This window comes from Crotalus tigris, unplaced genomic scaffold, assembly GCF_016545835.1.
Source record: "Crotalus tigris isolate CLP2741 ecotype Arizona unplaced genomic scaffold, ASM1654583v1 scf7180000017536.10889498, whole genome shotgun sequence".
Lineage (NCBI taxonomy): Eukaryota > Metazoa > Chordata > Lepidosauria > Squamata > Viperidae > Crotalus > Crotalus tigris.
In genome coordinates, this window is record NW_024096460.1 from 321,870 (window position 1) to 345,202 (window position 23,333).

Below are 23,333 nucleotides of genomic sequence, written 5' to 3' on the forward strand. Positions count from 1 at the left end.
TTTCTATAACATAAATTCATTAGAAAGTCTGGTTCCTTTAAAGAAACTTTCATAGCAACAAGTTTCAGCTCCCAAATCAACAAAAAATACCTATTATTTTTACCATTAGATTTATGAATTCTGATGTAGAGAGTTTCATGTATAAAATAGTAATCGAAAGCCATTTACATGCCAAAAAAATAAAGCAATTTAAAAAAGGCAGGTTGAAATTTCTCGGGCAAATATATTGTTAAAGTAACACTAGCTGTTTCATCAACTTGTATTCTGCCTTTGCATATGAGTAATTATCCCTGTTCAGGTAATAGAAACACATTTTGAACTCACCTGTTGAGCAGCAGGGAGTAGCCCCTTGTACAAATACATATCCTCATCAAAATTTGTTATGGCCTCCCACCTCAAAAGACTTGTTAAAGTCCATATATGTAAAGCTTTACCCATGAAGGCTTCCAGATAAGTTTGAGCCCTCATTGTACAGAGATCGTCTGATTCAGAAGGTAGCTTCCAATCATACAATATAGGCAACCAGTGGGTTTTTCCAGGGTGTGGTTAATAAGTCAGATGGCCATTGTAATAGTGCTATCTAAGGCAGGGGTCCTCAACCTTGGCGACTTTAAGACTTGTGGACTTCAAGTCCCAGAATTCCTCAGCCAGCAAAGCTGGCTGAGGAATTCTAGGAGTTGAAGTCCACAAGTCTTAAAGTCGCCAAGGTTGGAGACTCCTGATCTAAGGGATACCCATTTTTTTTTTATGTGCAAGGCACATAAAAGATGGAGAGCGCTTGTATGGTCACAGGCACCATCTTCATTTTTTTGGCCATAGCCTGCAGACATCTTTGGTTTCAACTACAGATATTTCCATTTTGTCACATTCCCTGCCTGCCATTATTTTCTTCATTTTTGTAACACGTTTCTCCTGTATGTGTATTGATCTGATTATTGATTAGTTAATATGTTCACAAACTCAACAACATCTCACTGCAACACACGCGAATTGTTAGTAGAACATGAATACTTTATTTGTTTATTTTTTATGGTTACAGATGCATACCAACATAAGGCCAGAGACAAGACAGATTAACATTAGACTCTAATGTTTGAGCTTTACCTACAACTGTGTCCTTCTCAAAAATCTTAAAATAATTTGGATACATTACCATTAGTAATCTTTTTAAGATAGATAGTTGGAAAAAATGTACAATTATTCAAAGTTATCAGAATACATTAGGGGTTAATCAAAATACCCACAGCACCTTTAGGAAACATATGCTGCCAAGGCACTGACAATAGGATTGTATACATCATGCTAGCTCTCAAAATTAAACAGATGATATTCTACAGATGCATCTAAATGTCTAAAAAGGAAATGAGTCTAAAAAGGGAAAGAATCTCAAAGCAATGGACCATGATATAATAAGGCGATCTTCATCAATCATAAAAACAAAACAAAACTTGGACCCAATGCCAAAAGTTTCTAAATTTATCAAATATTAGGAAGAAGATGAGTATTTCTCAAAGAGACATATGGGCTGCTGAAAAAGACAAAGGAACTTCTTCAATTCTGTCTTTATTATTTATAAGTACTTCTCAATTTATAACCGTAACTACAATTTCAGTTGTTAATTCATGATGGTCATAAAATAGAATATTCTTTGTTGGGTCACCATATGATCAGATCTGATTTTACAATCTGATTTTTTGTGGTGATCATTAAGTAAATGCGACAGTCATAAAGCAAGCCTTCTGTTTGCTGTTTACTGGATTTTACCGGAAACTGGACATAATCAGGTGCCGGCAAAACCATGGTAAATCATTATCGTAGTAAGGTTCTACAAATGGTGATAAATGCAGGCTGGTTGCCAAGCACCCAAAATGCGGTCTCATGACAATGGGGATGGTGGTTTGGATGTCACAATTTTGAAATCAGGTTGTAAGTCCCATTTTGGGGGGGGGGGGTCTGTCAGAACTTTGAATGGTTGCTAAGCAAGTCGAGGACTACTTGTATTGTCCTGGGTTTTGTTGTTGTTGTTTTTTTAAATACAGACCATGTGGGTAATGAGACTACAGAACATCTTCGAAGCAAATGATACTGCAGTGTTAGTAACTAATTAGCTATCATAAAAATATGAAACAGGGAACTTCTAAAGTTGCAAATCTGATGGATTGCTAATGTTCATCTGATGTCAACCATCTACCTAGACATGAAATAGCTCCACAGGTTTTCTAAGCTACTTTATTGACTATAATAACAGAAACTTGCAAATATGATTGTGCTGTACCTTCTCCTTGTTATAGTTCAATGAATTAGGGAAGTCTCTGAGATACTTCAAAATGTTATCTGAATGTTTTGGAATTTAAAAATACTTTAGCCCCTCTTGCCTAGGCACTACACCTGCATGTCTCCATCAAACTCATCTTTGTTACTCTCTATACCTGCAATGTTCACTTTACCTTGTAGGCAGCTTGCCTCATAAACTGCTTTGCAGGCTGCTTCCAGATAGCAGGCACTGTGATGACCCATCGCACATCAGAATTTTCAAACTCTGACCCAGCTTGATCACTCAGTTCCTAAAATAATCGGAAGAAATGCACTGGTGAGATATAAAATTAGAACCATCTGTTTCCAAAATCAGTAACACTTTTTAGTGGTTCCTGTGAAAATAATTTTCTTGCCTCTTGCACTGTCTGTCAATATCAGTCAACCTGATTGAAACAGAACACTGCCTAGATAGCTAAATCAGGGTTTCAGTTTCATCCTATCAAGGAAAATATAGCTCAGGAAGGACAAGTATTTTTCCAAAATGAAGGTCCAAATTGAACAAACATAATAATGCATTTTGTTTGGATCTGGTCCAAATGTCTTTTCCTAAAATTAATCAGGTTTAGTGGCACTTGTAAACATATAGCCATTCTATTATCATTTCTTTATTTAAAAGGGCTGTTTTATTTAAAGAAACATTCTAATTAAATCACTTTTTTCATTTTAAAACTTAGAGTTAACTGCAAATTCTTTCCGTGTTGGCATTTACTGCTTGTTTTCTTTAAATAAAATCAGAAGTGTCTGCTCTTAATATATAAGGGAGACTAGCTCAAGTGTTTTCTTTAGGCATCTGTGTCCAATTGGTTTCTGGTGGTATTTATGATGAGGAATTCCATCATGGGCAACAATTTTGTGTATCCTTTTTGTTTTCTTCGTTTAGCCAGAAAAAGAATGAAAAGGTGTAATGTTATTTCCTTAAGAGGAAAAAATATGTGGTAAACCAACAGTACAACAAAAAGATTTAAAATTTGTGGCTGAAAAGGGAAGGTCTCCCTACCAAAGGGTTTTTTTTTTTAATTGCCTGAAAAATAATGCTACTAATTTTTTTTTTTTTTTTGCTTAAACCTTGTGTCTCCTCAAGATGTGATTCAGCATGTTACTGTAAGGATTCTCCAATTTCCTTTGATGTGCGCCTTTGCTCCTTTATAGCTTTTTCAAGGTCAGCTTTCCCCTAATACCATACTGCAATGTTTCTTGAAGAAGCTGATTGTTTTAAAATAAATTTCAATTTGGGTTCAGGCCTTGATATGAGACAGAGGAAATGGTCACCTTGGATCATTTAACCCAGGAATTGGGGTGGGTGGGTATTGTTAAACTCAAGTGGCAGCATCTAACCAGCCTTAGCTGATACCAGACCTTCCTTCTTGTAGTCTGGACAGGAAATAATTAATTCCAGAAACAAAGACCTCAGAGCCTGATTAACAGTATCTACTGGAAGGAAGAAGGAATGTTAAGATTACAACATACAAATTCCAGCAAGAACTCTACTTCTGTGTGAGAATCCTTTATATAGGCAATCTAAGAATTATTCTCCATTTTCTCATTCTTTTTTTAATGCAGGGAGATGGGACCTGGAATTAAGGAGAAACTTCCTAACAGTAAGAACAATTAACCGGTGGAATAGCTTGCCTTCAGAAGTTGTGGATGCTTCATTCCTGGAGATTTTTAAGAAGAGACTGGACAGCCACCTGTCTGAAATGGTATAGGGTCTCCTGCTTGAGCAGGGGGTTAGACTAGAAGACCTCCAAGGTCCCTTCCAGCTCTATTCTGATTGATTGACTCAGCTCTTCTATGAAGCTGGTGTAGTCTCCTCACTGTTTACTGCAATTGTTTTGGTAACTGTTCTTCCTATTATCATTACGAGAAATAACTCTCAAGGCTAACTTAAAAAAATATTATGCAAGGCTGAAATGATTAATATTTGGGATGGGAGATTAGACACTTCCAAAGCTATAAGGCTAGACAGGAAAGAAACCTGCTTCTAATAATCTCATATAAATGAGACCTGGAGAGCGTTGGCCATATTCAATCCAATCAGAAAAGGAAATGACTATAGAAGGAGGCAGCTCCTCAGATAACTCAGTCCAGAGCCATTTAGGGCTCTAATAGCCCCTTGAATCAAACCTGGAAGTCAAACAACTGCCAGCGTTGCTCTCAATGAGCAATACCCAACATCATCCACACCATGTTTTGCAACTTCTGAATGCTTTCCAAGAGGAATTCCATATAGAACACTTTACAGCACGGGGTGTCAAACTTGACTGCATCACATGATGTATCGTGATGTCTCGCGATGTTTTTTGCACCAGAGCTGGGGTGGGCGTGGCCTGCGCGTGACGCATCTGGCCCGCAAGCTGCCAGTTTGACACCCCTGCTTTGCAGTAACCCAAATGGGAAGGGACTGAGGCATAAATGAACGATTGCCAGCACATTCTATTTTATGTCCCATTCCTACTGCTTGCAGCATGTGAAAGTCTTCTCTATGGTTACTACTATTCTTCCAGTGACTGGCAATGCCATATTTAGGTATACAGGTTAGCTTTGAAACTAATTTGCTGCAGTTGATATTAATCTGCTAAGAGCTCCTTATTTATTTATATTGTGTAGTTTTATAATTAAATTATTGATTTCTATTTTATCTGCACTGCTGAATATTTACATCCCAGTTTTTATGGAAGAAAATTCGTGTAAATATAATCAATTTTAAACAAAAACCTCTCCAAACCTCAATAAATATTGTGAGAAAGTAAGGAGTTAGAAACAGTCATAAGCAAAACCATCATTCAAAGTCAAAGCAATTGCTTTCTTACTGAGATTGTATCTGCCACTCTTATTTCTTAGAAAGCCACTGGGGAGAATCATGTCTTTGATCATGACTATGGTATGCAAGACAGATGGATTTAATTTTTTACCTACAATAACATTTCCCATAGAAACTCGTATTATATTTCTTTGGCTCTGAGTGCTATTTTGCACCAAGAATTATTTTTCTTCCACGATCCTGAATCAGGACTAGGAACAGGAAAGGGGGAAAGAATTTATTGTCAAAAAGAAGAAAGGTTTGCAAGCCAATGCGCGCACACACACACACACGTGTGTGTGTGTTTGTGTGTTTATGTGTGTGTTTCAATGACTTCCAAAGAATGTGCAATTTGAGAACACTTCACTGAGAATACTTCCAGAAAAGTGCACAGCTGAAGTGTGATTTCAATTTGTTCTCTTGTACTTTGTCCGTAGAATTTGTATGAGAAGAGAACTCCAACAGAACTGGAATTGAACAGAAAAAGGATGACTAGCCTAATGGGAGTGGCTTGACATGGAGATGGGCTTTGTGGCTCCCCACAGATTAGAGATGCACATAGCCTTGGTTCAGAACAAGCAACCACTAGGAACAGACAATCTGGCTCTCTATAGGACTTTGACCCAATAATTCCAGATCTTGTCATGACCCGTGACAAGAATCTATGGGAATGGTAGCCCAATTGCATTATTAACTTTGCAATGATAGATCAACTCCGGGACCTATCTCTGTTTACCAAATTACAGAATCTGGGGAAATCCCACAATCAAAAATCAGATCCTTGGGTGGCCTAAGAATCACTCAATGATCTTTACTCAACTTTGCTTTCTGTCCAAACATATATTTTTAAAAGCAAAATTATTTGTTGCCAAGAATTTGCTGAATATGCTGAAGCAGCACCTAATTGTTGCCACTGTATACTGTGGAAGGAGGATGTTACCAATGTATGCAACAGGATGGAATCTTCTGGAATGTCTTCTTAGTGAGGAAGGAAGGAGTTAAGTAGTTTAGATGTTTTAACGTCAGTGTTTCTGCATTTCCTACAGCTGCTCCACTTTGTTTATATCAAGAAAAACTGCTGCAGGCTGGAGTTTGGCAAGGTTAAAATGGTTGAACAGCATTTGTGACAGCTACAAATATAAAGAGCTGGAAATAGATGTTATGGGTTTTTTACCTTTAATGCTTGTTCCTTAAAGTACTGTAGAGCATATGCGAATATTTCAAGGGCCTTGACTTTCTTGCCATTTGCTGCTGACAAGTCAGTTTCTAGAGTAAGGTTCTGAGGAAGAAATAGTAAATATTAAACCATGCTTTTTAACTTGAGGGAAGAATACAACATTGAACTTCACTCATTATGCCTTCTGCCTAATACTCACAATTCTTACTGTTTTCAGGTTGTAACACTTTATTTTTATTATTTCCCCCTTAGTTGTGATTTACAAGTTTAATGAGATGCTGCCTTGATACAGATGTGTCCTGGGATTCACCAGCAGAGCTGAGATTAAGTAGAACCACTGTATATGGCAGACTGACTGGACAGTGTTGTGCATTAATTGTTTTGGGTTTTTTAAAAATCTTATTGAGCATCTGTTTTATTCAGGAAATTATTTGGGGAATGTGAAGAGTAGCTGCATGTTAATATTTAAAATGTTAAAGGAGGTGTGTGTGTGTGTGTGTGTGTGTGTGTGTGTGTGTGTGTATATATGCTTTTTTTAACTACTGGTAGTCCTTGACTTATGATTGGCCATTTACTGACCATTCAAATTTATAATGGACCTACTGGTGGGCTACTTACAACCCAGATTCAAAGTTCTGATTGTTTCCCCCCCCGATCACATGACCAAATGTCAGATGCTCATTAACCAGGCCTCATTTACAGCTGATCCTACAGTCACGTGATCACATTTTAAACTCCCCCCCCAAAGGCCTTTACTTCCAGTTTTTAGCAAAACCTCATCTGTAGTGAACCATTAGTTTGCTTAAGGACTGCAGTCATTTTATAGCTACCACAAAAAAATTAAAAAAATGTTAGAAAGACTCCTTTATTGTCCTAAAGTTGAGGAGTATCTCTTATGCGATTGGACTACCTCTAAAGAAGATGAGAGAAGGTGAGAAGAAGAGATGTTCTTGCTAATTGTTATTGATGCCTTGAAACTATATAACTAGAAAATGGCTACAGAAATTATCCCACTTTTTATCTATTAGCAGAAAAGTAATAAATGCTTTAGCTGTTTTACATATAAATGCTGGGCAATATGTAATGTGAGCCTGGGACATCTGCCAGCCCTCAGAGGGAAAGGTTGAGACCTCCATGCCTTGAGGCAAGTGAGTCAGGAGATGAGGATCACATGGGGCCAATGATTGATGCGTGGGGACGGCGAAAGCTGAGAACAGCGAAAGGCTATGGGGCGGTCTTTGAGGCGGAAGAGTCACCGTTGCTAACAGAGCCCCACTCTCAGTTGTGGATAAAAGACAGGGGCAGAGACGAATGGGTGTGACAGACAACTATTCGTCTTCCTGCCACTTGTATTTGGAACTCCTGACACTTCTGCTTGGAATTTTGCCAGAGTTTTTCCACAGATCCTATGGCGCTGGAAGTCGGAGGGTAGGCGTGTCTTATGTTAAACAATAGTCAGCTTGCTTGAAGGACTTTTGGCTGCAAGCGTGGTGAGACTGAGAGTAACTCAGGGTATTGGGAGACGCCTACAGGGGAAAAGGGAGCGAGCTCCGTTGTTTGGAGGCTGTGTGAAACTGCTGGCGTTCCTGAAATAAAAAGAACGTTAGAGACTATTTGGCGCGTCTGTTGTGTTTGGGGAGCTGGGTCAGAACAATAGCCAAGTGCCCTGCAATCATGTGATCATTATTTGCAATCTTCTCTGCTGGCTTCCCCAGAAAGTCAATGGGAAGCCAGCAGGGAAGATTGCAAATGGAGGAGATGGGCGATTTGAAGTCCATTCCCCTCTATGCAGAGAGGGGAAATTCTCCCAGCATTGGAGGAATAGACCTCAAGCCTAGCATCACTTCTCTGAGCCTTTCTGTGATGAATTGTGCAGTTGGGGGAGAATCTTGGCAATCATATCATGACTTGCCAGGGAGACAACATATTCCAAAAGAAGAGACAAAATTAAGAGTCCTGAACTAGATGGGGAAGGGAGGAAAAGGTTCAGAGTATCCATAGCCTAGAATTTCCCAGGGTATATCTACTAGGTTAGAAGGTTATAGCTACAGTTTGCAAGTTCTACCTATTAGATGTAATTAAACAAAGAACTGGACTCAATTGGACTTTACAATGTCATTAGTCCTACAGTTTTCAGAACACTGGTATTCACAAATATTTTCCCTTCTGTGTCTCTGTGTGTGGAAACTCTGGCTTTAAATAAAAGGGTAGGAAGTAAAATGCTGCAGAAAAATATTTATTTATTGAGACAGTATATTAAAACAAAGTGTTAATTATATCAAATACTTATATAGAATATAGAATGTATTCTCTACTTACACCAGTTGTATGAAGCTTCATCTTAAATTTTTCAAAATATAGCCAGTGTTTTGATTCATTAGGATCTAGGTCATGATAGAAATCTCTAGCTGCATAACCAAAACTGTGGAACTTTCGTTCTGGGGTCAAGAGAATAGTTGTTGGTGTCTTCTGGTTGGACACACCAGGATCTCCTCCTTCCCATCGCCTAGAACACAAAGAAAATAATTTAAAATCCATCAAAATTTGACATCTATTGCTATTGAATCTGCGTATTTTATCCATGCAAACACAGTAGCTTTGTGGAATTATTAAAAAAAAATTGAGATACAACTTTCTAAGAAAATTACAGGCTCAAAATCCACCAGAGGTTAGGTATAAAGTGTGCCACTTTTCTCATGAAGTGCCCCTGAGCACTAATGGACAATCCACAAGCAGGACCTTATTGTTACCAGGTCTTGCTTGTGGGATTCCTATGATGGATCTCTGTGAGAAAAAAGCAGATGGGTTGATTAAATCCATCAAATGCCCAAAGCGTTGTAAATCATATTTCCTCAGATGTACTACAAATAAAAACACCAACTATTTTATATAATAGAGCCCTATTTTAAAGAAGTGTCCCCTAAGGCTCTTGACTACTAGGGGGGGGGGGGAATCAACCAAATGAATGGTTTTTGGTTTGGAGAAGGTTGTTCGCTACTAATGCAAGAGGTGAGCTGGGCTGCAGCAGCCAGGTTCTGTTCCAGCATGCAGAATATATTAAAATGCTCAGTACATGCACTGGCATTGCATTTAGTACAAGAGATCGCATTTGAGGATCAAATAATGAAGAAGTAAAATTCTGGGAGCATATATAGAGCATATTTTGTGGGTGACAATATGTATTTTCTCCTTGCTGTTCTTGCTGTAGCACACAGTTTACTATTAACAATGTCAATAGCACTCGTGAGCTAAGCCTCTTAGGCTTTTCTGGTGAGGTCACTTGTCAAAAGGGCACACTAACTAGTCACAACCTCTTTCTCTTGAGTCAATACATTAGCACTGCACAATTATTTCTTTGCAATAAAACATCCTTTGTTCTCAGTCCATGAAATTTCCTTCTCAATATATCATTAGGAGCCCACTATAGAGCAGAGAGAAGTCCAGTGGCTTGTTTGTGGGGATACACAAACAGTAAAAGTCTATTGAATTAACAAATTATAACTGTAGACAATAATATACAAATATCTTCAATTAAACTTTAGTGGAGGCACATGGTAATCTGGGACTCATGGTAAAAAGCAGATAAAATGCATCATTTTGTGCCATTCGAAGTCTGAATTGAGATTGCTGCTTGTGAAATCCTGTGCACCAGCTGCACAAATAAAGCAAAGAAAAAAAAATATTGTTTTGATTGGGAATCCTAATAACTGTAATTTTGACTCATTTTTGATCTTATTTTAACTGCAATAAGCCTTTTGCTGGATTGAATCTCTTCCCAGTGCTCTTTTGCCAGCCACTTTGGGTGCACTCTAAGATTTACAGAGCTACTTTTAGTATATGAATGAATGTTTCTATCAAACCCTTCCTCATCTTGGATAGTCCAAGTATTTAAAAATTGCCAACGCACCCTGAGACTGTGCTTTAGACTGCACACGTTAGTGTGCGAAATTCAGCTAGTGAAGAATTTCAGCTTTTATCTAATAATAGTAAACCAGCATTTCTTCCTTTAGGATGTAAAGATGAGTAATACTGTACTGTGTGAAATGTTAGTAAAAGAATGTGACAGATTCAGGTTGGGATTTTCTTAGTTCTTTCTACCTTCTTATAACTAGAAAAAAGAGAACAGATTCTGACCTAGATTTTGTTCAGGCACACTGATTCTTGAATGTAAAAATTCTGCCCTCCACAAGGAGTAATAGCATTGGATAAAACAAAGCCAATGCACTCCAGCATTTAAATCCTGCATTGAACTGGCATAACTCTTGAAATGCACGATCACAATCTTGCATAATATACACATGTTGGTTGAACCAAAGGCTTTATATAACCATAACACTTCCCCACCAAGATATATTTAGGACTATCCAGACTATCCTGTCTGCTTTGCCTGTGGACAGTCCCAAATTCAATCCAAAGTACTTCTAAACAAGACTTAAAATAGTCATTTATGTGAAACTCTTGAGAGCTGCTAGTAGTTAATCAAGAGCCTTTGTCCACACAAACCAATAGCCAGCTTCTTATAAGCCTGTTTCCTATAGTCTTGTGTTTGTTTTATTTTATAATAAGAGTTCTATTTTAAGAAATTCCACTGATGAAAACTCACATTGCTTATTAACAAAGCACTGTCCATTTATTTTTGTACACATTCTTATTTAATACCATCAAAGAAAAGGCAAAGCATAAAAAGATAAGAAAAAGTATTCTGACCTGATGGAACAGTGGTCCCTATTTATTCAACTACTAGCCTATCTCTTTTTTCCCTGGCCCATCCTAGTATCACTATCTCTGCAACTCTGCCCTAAGCTGAGACTTCCATTCTACATCTCTATTCTACATTCAGGAATCTTGGCAATGCCTCCAGTCTTATTATTATGCATTTCGAGCACTATAAATAAAGCCTTCCCTGTCACTTTTCTCTGTTAAGCACTTTGATGTTAACAAGGGAAGGTTAAGAAGCAGGAGTCAAGGCTCTGCTTAATTGCATCATTCTTAGGATAGTTATAGGAAGTCAAGGACAAAATTAGTATCATGGTACTTATATGGTTGGAGTCACTTAATTGTGTTTTAAGCTACTTTGTTTCAATGAGAGACAAAGCCTTTTAATAAGGCTTTTGACAAAGCCTTAGTAAGACCACACTTGTGGTAACCAGTTCTGGTTACCACAATATTAAAAAGATATTGAGACTCTGAAGAGTGTGCAAAGAAGAGCAACAAGAATAAGGGGACTGGAGGCTAAAACATACGAAGAATGGTTATAGGAATTGGGTATGTCTAATCTAATGAAAAGAAGGACTATGGAAGACATAACAGTGTTTCAATATTTGAGGGCATCCCACAAAAACAAGGGGCTCAAAATATTTTCCAAAGCACCAAAAGGCAAGACGAGAAACAATGGATGGAAACTAACCAAGGACAGAAGCAACCTAGAACTAAGGAGAAATTTCCTGACAGTGAGAGCAATCAACCAATGGAACAACTTGCCTTCAGAAATTGTGGATGCTCCATCACTGGAGGCTTTCAAAAAGAGACTGGACAATCATTTATGTGAAATGGTATAGGGTCTCCTGCTTGAGCAGGGGGTTGGACTAGAAAACCTCCAAGGTCCCTTCCAACTCTATTATTCTATGAGAAAGTTAAACATGTATACAAGTACTACACTCCAACAAAAAGTTAATGTGTTGGAGGAGATTATACAGTTTTTATGACAGCACATAATGAATCAATAACATAATAATCCAGTCACGTAACCCGGTTCTTGTATACATATTTTAATCAAAACCAACCCTGTACAGAAGAATAAGATTTTTCTATTATTATCTGTATTCCAGGTAATAACAGAAATTGCAATCTGTTGTGGCATCTGCATTCACAACTGCTCTTACGGCATAAAGACTAGCAACTCCTTGGAGCCGTATTTGTTTTTCTTTTGGAGGGGAGCTATAAGAAATATTTTACATCTTACAGAACAGGATAGCAAAGGAAATTGGCTTACTGGCCCCTCCAGCTCTGTGATCTTGCTGGGGCTCACATTTTTTGCAATCACAACCCACAAGAAACTTCACACTCAATTACACATCTCCCAATCCACTCCATTGATTTCTCTACAGCTGTGTTAACTATAGTGACAAGACAGTAATTTTGTCCCTTTTACATTTGATTGAAAATGAATAGTAGAAAAGGATCAGTTCAAAGCAGTAAGAAAACTGTGGAAGGGTGAGGGGAAATAAAAAAGAGTAAGATAGAACTTTTTTTTTTATTTTAATGTAAACATCCTCAAATGTAATGTAGCTAGAAATGCCATTTCCTGTAATAAATATCTTCCAAAGTACACTTATTATGTAAATATTGACTTTACAACTTTATCTACATTACAAGTTATGACACAGTTTAATAAACATAAGCATACTTTTTAATTTTAATTTACTTTTTTTAAAAAAAAGTTCTCTAGATACAATTCTGAAAAAGAAGAACTGCTGTTGGGATTTCTTACATTCATTTTTATGAACTCTCTGAACATAGAGCTTGGATAGCTAAATACTAGTTGATAGCTGAAATACTTAAGGAAGTTATAATTTGGGAATTCCAATCACCCTGATCCAGTTTTCACTTTTAAACTAATGTTCAGATTTGATCCAGTAGTCACAATTCATAATTTTTGTATGATTTGTTTTTAATTGCAGATTAATGGAAAATTGCAAATCATAGGGAAAAAGCCATTCTACTATGCTTTTTTAAAAAAAAAATTAAAAGGAAATCTATTGCATTACAGTATTGGCCATTCCCTTTCTAACTATAGAAGTCTGAAATCTAATTTGCGGGGAAATATTTACATCTAAAAAACTTTGACCATTTCTGTATAATTTACAATAATTTTATTTCCTATTATTTTATGAAATACTGGTGCTGTTGAGATAATTGCTTATTTCCATATGTTTGATGCCTCTGCTTGAAAATGCATCATCAGACATGTCTGGAGATAAGCAGAAAGAAATTCCATGATGGAGCAGCCCGGACACCATAAAATAAACCGTGCCTTGCCAAAACCTTGTATATCAAGAATTCCTCCTCACAATGGATCAAGTGACCTAGAAATCAGACCACCCAACCCTCGGGAAGGACACCGACTCAGGGTAGAGTACCAGAAGGCTGCATATAGGTAGCCGTTGACTTAAGGCTCATCACTTAGCATCCATTCAAATGTAGGACAGACTCCCCCAAAGGGACTTATTAAAGTTTTTCTTGAAAAGTTTTGACAATGTCCAACCTCCCTGCAGTTGAGGGCGCTGTATTGCAGTGATTCTACTCCTACTTGTAAGGAGGGTATCTGGGGTTTAGGAGCTGTGATGGGGGTTACAACATATATTTGTTTCCAATAATCATATGTAATATCACAGTTTGGGGCGTTCATCAGTTTGGGGAATGGGTGTAATCAGGGCTTTTATTTTTCATAGAACGCCCAGAACGGAGTTCCGGCACCTTTTTTGGATGGAACCTTGTAGGGTAGGCAAGGCGGGTTATATGACATGTGTGAGTTCCGACGTCTTTTTTTTTTTTTTTTTACAAAAAAAGCACTGGGTGTAATCAACAATGACACTCAATTCTACTATATAGAAGATAGGAGAGGCTGTGTATCTTTTGATGCCAGGACAGGATGTATAAGGGCCAGTAAACTAAGATGGAAACCTGATTTATCAGAGATTCTCTGGAAGGCTTCCTAAATATAGGAATTGGGAAGTCTGCCTGCCTCCAAGGGGTTACGCTCACTCAGAAATAATAATTTAGTGTGGCTTTTAGATATTTCTACATTCATTTAGGCAGATAAAATCAAATGTCAGGTATTGCTACTTATAGTTAAAAAAAAGCATTAATCAAGCCAGCAATTTTACCACAGAATGAAGTAACTCTTTATATTTCATTAAGTTTTTAATGCATTTCCCTTGAGTCCCCTTAATAACACCTACTAATCATATAGCTCCAAGTACTGAGGCTGGGATAATGGTCCTCACCTCATTACATGAATACATTCAGGTTCCTTGGTGAAGCTGTAAGCATAACCACTCGAAGTTGTGCCAAAGTCAATGGCCACCACAACAAGAAACGTCTGTTCCTCGGCATCATTTGCATCCGAGTCCTTCTGTCCAAGGAACAGAAATGGGACAGTTCAAGGAGTTGTTGTAAACATTACTGGGTCTGTTTGATCCTCATTTGATACAATTCAGGAGCTGAAGACTGAAATGATTTGCCAACAAAGTTAACTTTTTAAACAATAACGTTGTAATGTTTCTGAAATAATAATTATGTGCCATCAAATCATCTTTGACTCCTAGCAACCACATAGATTTTCATGGTGATGATGATGACGTCCAACACATTTTTAAAATATTAGGTTGGAGAAAGCTAATACACGTAGTCCTCAATTTACTATCACAACTGAGCCCCAAAGTTTATGTTGTAAAGTGAGGCGTTTATTAAGTGTATTTTGGCATTTTACGACCTTTCTTGCCACAGTTGTTAAGTGGATTCACTGTTAAGTGAATCTGGCTTCCCCATTGACATTGTTTGTCAGAAGGTTGCAGAAGATGATCACATGACCCCAAGACACTGCAACTGTCGTAAATATGAGTAAGCCAAGCAGCTGAATTTGAAAAGGATGCAACAATGGTCATTAAGTGTGAACAACAGTCATAAGTTGCATTTTTCAGTGCCGTTGCAACTTCAAATGATCACTAAAGGAACAGTTTCAAATCAAGGATTAAGTCGAGGACTACCTGTATAGATTATACGGCTTACCGCAATGTGGGAAGGAGACAACGGTGTGATTCCTGGATCTCCTAAACTTCTTGCTGGAGATGCATAGGCAGATGTTGAAACTGCATCTGAAAGAAAATGGGAGCAAACTCTGAATGAACTCGGCATCTTTCAAAAATGAAGAATGCTCCAAAAGGGCATTCAATTCACATTGTCAAGTTGGTTCAGAGCCAGAAAATAACCAAAGCAATGGGCATAACAATCTTCTACATTACCAATTTCAGTCATTAATGCCATGGTCATTTAAATTTAAATGACATTCTTCTAATCATGAATACACTAGACTATTCATTTTGACTAGGCCCCTAAGGGTAGATATGGTATGATTTTTTTTCTCTCCATTCCATTTATTTTTCTTCAGGAGTTTGGGTTAAATTCCAAGATGCTCTGGATCTTATGACTAATTATCTTCAGGCAGAAATAAAGTTTATTAATATTGGCTAATGCGGCAACATAAAATTTGAATAAAACAAATCAAACAGAATATAAAAGGATGCAGAGCAAATGGATTATCCTGTTACCTCAAAGCACAGGAAGCATATGACAATGATTCAAATCATGTCAGGCAATTGTCAACAGAGAAGTAGTATTTCCTTGAGGCTTCCTATTGTGCATCTTGACTAAGGAATTAGGAGAAATATCTTGTTCCATAATTGCTATTATGCTAGAAACAGGGTGCCCATTTTTTCTTCAGCTTACAATGGCAGCCTCTCCTTCAAGCATTTGCTTTTATTTAGTGAAGCATGAGCTGAGAAATCAAAATGTATTTCTTGTGTCATTATTTTCTAGAGATATGTAGATTGGCTCTGATCTTTGAATGATCCAACAGAAAATTAATTCAATTTTCCACTATTTCACAGGCATCTGATAACATTCAACAATTCAATTTTCTAATTCTGTTTGGAAATGTGATTTAATTTCAATATTTGATTGTATCAGCTTCAAACTAAGTCTCCAAATAAAGTTTTACTCATTTGCATTATTTTCACTTGAAATAGAAGAAACTGATTTAAGTTTGTTTGAATAGAATGTATTTTATGTTAGTTCATTCTAGCAAATATAGCAAGTTTCCTCTGAGTTTCCATGGCTACCACAATGAATCACACATCCTATAATCACAACAGTGGGGTGGGGAGCTATTTAGTGAAATGCCATGTAAAGTAGTTGCATTCAAGAAATAAGCTTGCATAACAGCAATTATGAGCTTCCGTCTGTTTTGGTCTCTAGGTATCAGCCATCTGTATAGCAAAATATGAAACCCAAATTAAAGTTTGGTTCACTTAAGAGTTTTCTGAAATGCCCCGAAGACAAAAACACATTTTTCTTTTGCATAAGAGCTCTTGGCTTCTATTTATTTTTATAGCATTTTTTCATTTAAAAAGCTTTACAGTGCTTCTCTTGTTGCGCTTTAATGACTTAGTTCTTCAATGTGAGATGCGTATGCATTTGTTTCCCCAGATCCTTTCAACTCAAATGAACAAAACTTTCTCAACTTCACCAATTTCGATGAAATCCTTTTGTAATAAAGACTTCTTATAATGACAGTCCAAAACCAAAATGCTCTATAAAAATAAAGGTAAAGGAGTCCATGTGAATTTTACTCCAACTATAGGGGGCGGTGCTCATCTCCATTTCAAGGCCATCATTGAGCCAGCGCTGTCCAAAGACATTTCCACTTCATGTGGCTAGCATGACGTCAGGGAGTGTTATTATCTACTACCAAAGTGGTACCTATTTATCTACTCGCATTTGCATGCTTTCAAACTGCTAGGCTGGGGCAATTATGGGAGTTCATCCCATCACGTGGCACTCAGGTCTTGAACCTGGGCTGTCGGCTTTCCAGCCGACAAGCCTAGCATCTTAACCACTGAGCCAGACTGCCAAAAATGCTTTATACACAAAGAGAAACACATCCCATTGAACAAACTGGAAAAATTCTGTTTCATGTAACAATGATGCCTTGGTTCTCATTATTGATACCAAGAGTGGATTTTATTTCTTGGATGGATGAAGATTCGGGAAATTATTCAACCAGAAGGGAAAGTTTAAATATCTTCATACTATACAAGGTGGCCCCACTGTAGACTGAGACATCTTTTATATGCACACCCATGCGCACACACACATATACACCGTCACACACAGAGCCTGTTTGGTATTGTGGTTAAGGCATCAGGCTAGAAACTGGGAGACCATGAATTCTGGTCCTGCTTTAGGCACAAAGTTATCTGAGTGACCTTGGACCAGTCACTTTCTTTCAGCAAAACACTTCGGAAAAACCTTGCCAAGAATACTGCAGAGACTTTTGCTCAGGCAGTTTCTTAAAATTGGGCACAACTGAACAGAAGAATTAATATTCAATCATGAATTGTATATAAAAAATAATAAAGCCAGGATATAAAATAATAAATAAATGCAAGTGTTGTTTCCATGATAACTAATAGTTTTTTAGTCCATGACTGACTAAAGGTTAGGTGGTTGTGTTGCACAGTTTCATTAAGAAACAAAACTTTTGCAGCTTGTTCTAGTGCATGTCTTTTCAGAAAGAAGTTCTGTACCACTCAGTGGTAGATACTCCATATATCCCCCTTACATATTATTACACTGTAGTAAGTGAAGTGCTTGCTTGTAATTAGCTACAATGTATGAAACTGAATATGCCAGTTATGATTTACCAAACAAGCCATGGCTAGAGCCATGACTTAGCACAATATATGAATACAGCCTCCAAGACAACTATGAGATTATGCTCAGTGAACTGAAAAAGATAACTTTTGAATGTGAGTAAAATATCCTGATTGAATGTTCTGCCCCATAACAATAATAAAAATCAATTAACAATTGTTAGCTTCCAGATCTGAATTATCCATTCCTTTCACAATCTTCTTGCTTGTTTCTTAAAGATAACCAAGTTGGCTAATAGGACCCATAGGGGTTTTTTCATTTCATTTTTTCATTTCATTTCATGATTTGATAGGCTATTGCAGCTTAAAATGTTCTTAGCTTTTCATCTTACCTTTCCTCCAAATATTACAGCAATACATCTATTGTTGAAATGACTGCATCATGGACAATGATGAAAGCTATTTATCTGAAACTGCTTCTTAATAGAGCAAAATGTGTCTGATATTTGAAGAACTTAACACTACGAGCACTAAACACAATATTATTTTATCCAGGCTAAAGATACATGATCACAAACTCAAATTTAAAGATGTCCACAGAACAAGCTACAGCTGAAATGTGTGTGTGTGGGGGGGGGGGGGAAACAGCATAGAAAATTTAAAGAAACATCCTAATGCATATTTTCCTGGGAGTAGCCATCACTGACCACTACAAGACTTTCTTCAGAGAAAACACATCTTAAAGGAAACTGAAAATGTTTTGTTTCTTAACGAAACAGGAACCTGACTAAGGAAAATCTTTAATGAATTAATTAAGCACAGTCAATATAATTCCTCTCATATTTCATAATCTCTGCTTGGTCCTAATGCATACTAGGACTGTATAACAAGTTTTAAGATTTGGGGGAATCTTACAAAGAAGCCCTGCTCAAAATAAAAAAGCTTATTAAAACCAGCTATATATGTTTATTTGTTTGGTATAAAACATAATCATTTTGTTGCTGAATCCTGTTACCCATGAGGCCAGGGCTGCAGCTGGAATAGATGCTTCCCAGCTCCTCAAAGACCACCTGCAAGTATAATGTATCCCCAGAATGATCACACCATTTTTTAATGTGCCTGCTAAATAAGAAATGTAACAGATTCTCCAGTGGTGGGATTCAGCCAGTTCTCACCAGTTCAGCAGAACTGGTAGCTAATTTTTTTTTTTTTTTTTTTTTTTTGTTGCCCAGGCCCAGAATGGATTTCAGGAAGCGGTATCCACACAGAGAACCGGTTGTTCACATATTTGAATCCCACCACTGAGATTTTCCCTAATAGCTTAGCATCATCATCCCATACAACTTGCCCACCATGCAAAGGGCACTATTCAACCTGATGCAGTGGGGAGGCAGTGGGAGCTTTCCCAGTGCTATGCCCTTCAGATGTGAGATTGTAAATCCCTGTTGGCCAGGAAGGCTGGAGGTGTGGGTCCAACTCACAAAAGGCTGGGTGTTTCAGCTCTGCTGTCTATAAAGGCTTATGCTGAAAAGCCTGCAGTGCTGAGGGGGCCTAGAACCATCAACATAATTTATGGCCAATTTTTGCTGCAACATCTTACTGCTCTCATCTCAAGCAGTTTTGCCTTTGTAACAAATTTTATTACAACAGATTTTATCTTATTAATACACAACATGATGTTTATGGTATCCAATACAGTATTTTACGTATTAAAAATCTGCAGTGTTCACAATGACACACAGAAGTCACGATCTCTTCATATAACCAATTAGGAATTCAACTGAGTTATGTATTTAAGCACTACCAGTTATATACCTAAATACTTGGGATTTAGTTTAACATCAATTTATGCCAGTTGCCTACTTATATAAAATATACCACACTAATTATATGACAACTAAAGAACTTTGCTTTTCAATTTTTCCTTTTTTTTCAAATTCTATCTCTATCATACTTTAAATATTTACCACCAAAAGGAGATTGTAAGTCATTATTTGGAGGGGGGAAAAGCCATTGTTCATTTTTTTTAAAAAATGGAGATGCTATTTTACAATATACGTTCACAGTACTAGTGTGCAAAATGCAACAATTTAAAGTATTTTCTTCACTTTTCCTGATATCCTTTTTTCCCCCTTCTCTGGTCTCTGATTCAGCTAATCTATATGTAATACATCATTCAGCTGCACACTACAGAGAAGCAGTTCTTAAATTATATTTTTTCTTCTATTATCAACTCCATACAAAACTGAGCTATACTTTCTATTATCAACTCCATGCAAAACTGAGCTACACTTGACAGTAGGATTCAATTTTGCATGTCATTCCCAACGTGAAGGAAGTTGCACAGCTAGCTGTTACTCTTTGACAGTTCTGAAGAACTGGCACATTTTACTAAGCAACGTGACAAGCAACGTGGGGACAGCCACACCCATGGCTGACTTGCACTTCACAGAACAAAGTATTACAGAAAATGATCCACGAGGGCAGAGTCCCCTCCCATTCAGCATACACAAGTAACTGCTGAGTAAGGGTCAAGTTTGTCCTATCCCCTCCCCCCGAATGTTCTTTTTTTCTTCAAACTATTGCTTTTGATAGGAGAGGGAAAAACTATCCTAATTTGCACCTGCCCTGCACCTACTTTATTAAGGGCCACGAAAATAAAGGTCGAAGGCCCCAGGAATCCAAGCTGCAACTACTCCCCTTAAAAACTGCAGAGATCAGGAAAAAGTGCCAAGGTTGTCCTATGCGACACATTAATTGGACCAATCACAACTGTGAAAGCAGGGAAGAGGGACAGAAAGAACTGGCCAATAGCTTCCCCCTCCCCCTCTGCGAAATGTAAAGAACTGGAGAGTTTTCTTTCTCTGTTTCTCCATTGTGATTTTAAAAGAGGAGGCTTCGCTCCTCAGCCTCCGCTCTCTGTGCAGTTACAATGCCCTTTCTCTCCTTTGGGAGGGAAACACGCCTCCTCGGCCGGCCCCTGCTGTCACCGGTTCCGGGAAGCTCTGCATTGCCGGCAGCGGGTGATCTGCACCCCGCCCAGCCGCAGAGCAGATGCAGAGCCCTGGAACACCCGCGGCTCAGCCTCGCCGGAGAGACGCGCCACCGCGGGGCGGGAGGAGGAGGAGGAGGAGGACGACGAGGGGGGGCGGCAGCAGCTCGGATTCCTCCGCATTGTTTTTCCACCTGGATCCTATCGCCGGCCATTTCACCTCCCGATCTGCTGCAATCGCCCACCCGGCCCTCGGGGACCACGTGACGGCTGGGCAGCCACCTCAGTCGAAGGAGACGAACCGCTTCGGCACCAACTCCTGGCGCAAAGCTCGCAAACAACGGGCAAAGGGGACGCAGCGCCAGGCATTGTTTTTTTAAAAATAAAAATTAAAAAAAAAGCGGGGAGGGAAGTCCCACGCCTGGACATCCTCTATTGTCTCTTCTAAAATTCTGCGCACCCCGCAACTAAAGGGGGGGGGAAGCCCAAACACGCGTCGAGCCACCAGCCTTTCAAACCTCTGGAAATCAAACCAGACCTGCCGATAAATGGAACCTCCTTTCCTTCCTTAGCCCCCCCCCCCCCACCTTCCCCAAGATGCTTATAGTGGAAGTCTTTCTCCGCTCAGTGGCAAAGTTTACGCTCAGAAAAGGACCAAACCTCACGGCCTCCCTTTGTCCCAAACCAGCACTAAGGCAGTTTCTCTCCACGATTACACACGCACTTTTAAACTGTACTACACATACACACACAAGCGCTACATGTGCTTGTCTTATTTCGCTCCAGTGACCGCACAATATATTTCAGCAAATCGGTTTCCACGTCTAGCGACCGCATTCGCAAATAAGTCTTGCTCATTATTAACTGCAGTTTGCTGCGGCTTTAGCGTCCTCGGTGAATTCGGCCTGTTTAGTTCTGGTTCAAGCGCCTTGCGCAAACCCAGAAAATTTACAAATTGGACCAAATGTTTCGCGTCTGCTCAGCCGGTGCGTGGGCAGAAGTCGGTGCACGCGAGCGCTTCGCGTTATGAACAACGCGTGAAGATCATTAGTATCCTTTTAAGCCCGGGCAGGCGTCTCTTTCTAATTTTCCTTTTTTGCAGAAATACTACTGACGCCAACTATGTTTCTCCACACGGGGTTCCTTTCTATTCAATACTACTCACTTTGCAAGATTATATACCGCTAATATGTGCCCAATAAGCTTCAGCATTCTAGCGGAGGGCTTGCCTTCCGACGCTCAGCCTGCAAGATGTAACCCAGGAGCCGACCGGCTCCTGCCCCCACTCCACCCCACAAGCCCGGAGCCACTGCCTGTCCCCCTCCAAGGCATCTTCTGCATTGCTCCGCGTAGCGATTTTTCCTGAGGGCAAAGCCTCCCTCCAAACCCCGACATGTCTTCCCGTCCCTGCCCGCGGGACCCTCAAACCCATTACCTGCTGCGATGCCTTCGGTCCCCGCCATGTCTGAAGGCGTCTACTGCGCCCTCCGCTCTCTACTTCAATTACGCGAGGCGAGATCAGCAGGGAAAGAGGGAGGGGGGCAAACCCACGAGCGCGCCTCTCACTCAGCAGTCTGAGCCATTTGGCGGGAGGCTATTCTGCTGCAATTGCTTCCTTCCCAGATCTGCGGATGAGGAGCCCAGGCAAGCTCCCCCCCCCACCCGATCCGCTTTTCCGTCTCTTCTCCACCCACGCCTGGCCGTGCAAGACAGCCAAAGGGAAAGGTTAGCGTTTGACCCTTCTGTTAGCCAGCCTCTCTCTCTCTCCCGCTGCTGCAAGGCTCTGGATGCTCAAAGTTCTGCAGCGCCCCTCCCCTTTGAAGCGAGAGACTGGCCTGCCTCCCACCCCCTTTCACTCAACCTGGGAGGGAATCGAAGATGCCTTTGACAAAAGAAGGTTTTGGCAAGGAGCCTTACAAGTAATAGTATGGACGATAGGATCAGCACACCACATTGCCTTATTCGACATTCCTTCCATCCCCAGTATTGTCCTGGGGATGGTGCTTTAACCACAGCTGCATAAAATAACAGTCCAAATTTACATATGGTGTATCTGTTCCCTTAAGAGAACACAGAAAACACTCAAGCCATAAATAAACAAGCTCTCCTAGGGCCCTTTCTGAAGGTCGCCCCAGATGTTGTAAATGGATTTGAACCACTGCAGAAGACAGCTCCGACAGAGGCACAGTGACAATAGCTAAAAGCTTTTTATGAACCTGAGTGACATTGGGATATTGAGGGGAAGGGACAGCCACATAGGCTTTGGCTACTCCTTACACACCAATGTGTGAATGGCTGTATATTTACCAGTTCCAAGGAACTGCAGGGTTGGGCAAATTAAAAACAAATCCTAAAATCTGCTCATTATTAATTGCATTACAAATATTTGGGCATCCAGCAGAGCAAACCATAAGAGCGAATTTCTAATTTTGTTCTGAATTATTTAAAAGCTAATATCTCTCCTGGTGGACATATCATGATTGCACAATGGCACATCAATATTTTTCCTCCTTTTACTTCACATATATTAATATATAGTAGAAAATCCAAATGTATTGCTTAAAAAGATTAATAATAATAAGTTGTAAGGGACCTTGGAGGTCATCTAGTCCAACC

General features: G+C 39.2%; 1 protein-coding gene across 1 annotated transcript in view; it reads right to left on the reverse strand.

Moving 5' to 3' along the window:
- Nucleotides 1-22,440, reverse strand: part of HSPA12A (heat shock protein family A (Hsp70) member 12A) — a 47,247-nt gene extending 24,807 nt beyond the window's left edge. The window contains exons 1-6 of the mRNA XM_039351202.1: nt 22,153-22,440; nt 15,084-15,169; nt 14,300-14,427; nt 8,613-8,799; nt 6,291-6,395; nt 2,448-2,564 (exon numbers count right to left, since the gene is read on the reverse strand). Of these exons, the coding sequence (XP_039207136.1) occupies nt 2,448-2,564; nt 6,291-6,395; nt 8,613-8,799; nt 14,300-14,427; nt 15,084-15,169; nt 22,153-22,180 (651 nt within the window). The 5' untranslated portion in view covers nt 22,181-22,440. The remainder of the gene's footprint in view (nt 1-2,447; nt 2,565-6,290; nt 6,396-8,612; nt 8,800-14,299; nt 14,428-15,083; nt 15,170-22,152) is intronic.
- Nucleotides 22,441-23,333: the final 893 nt, after the last annotated feature.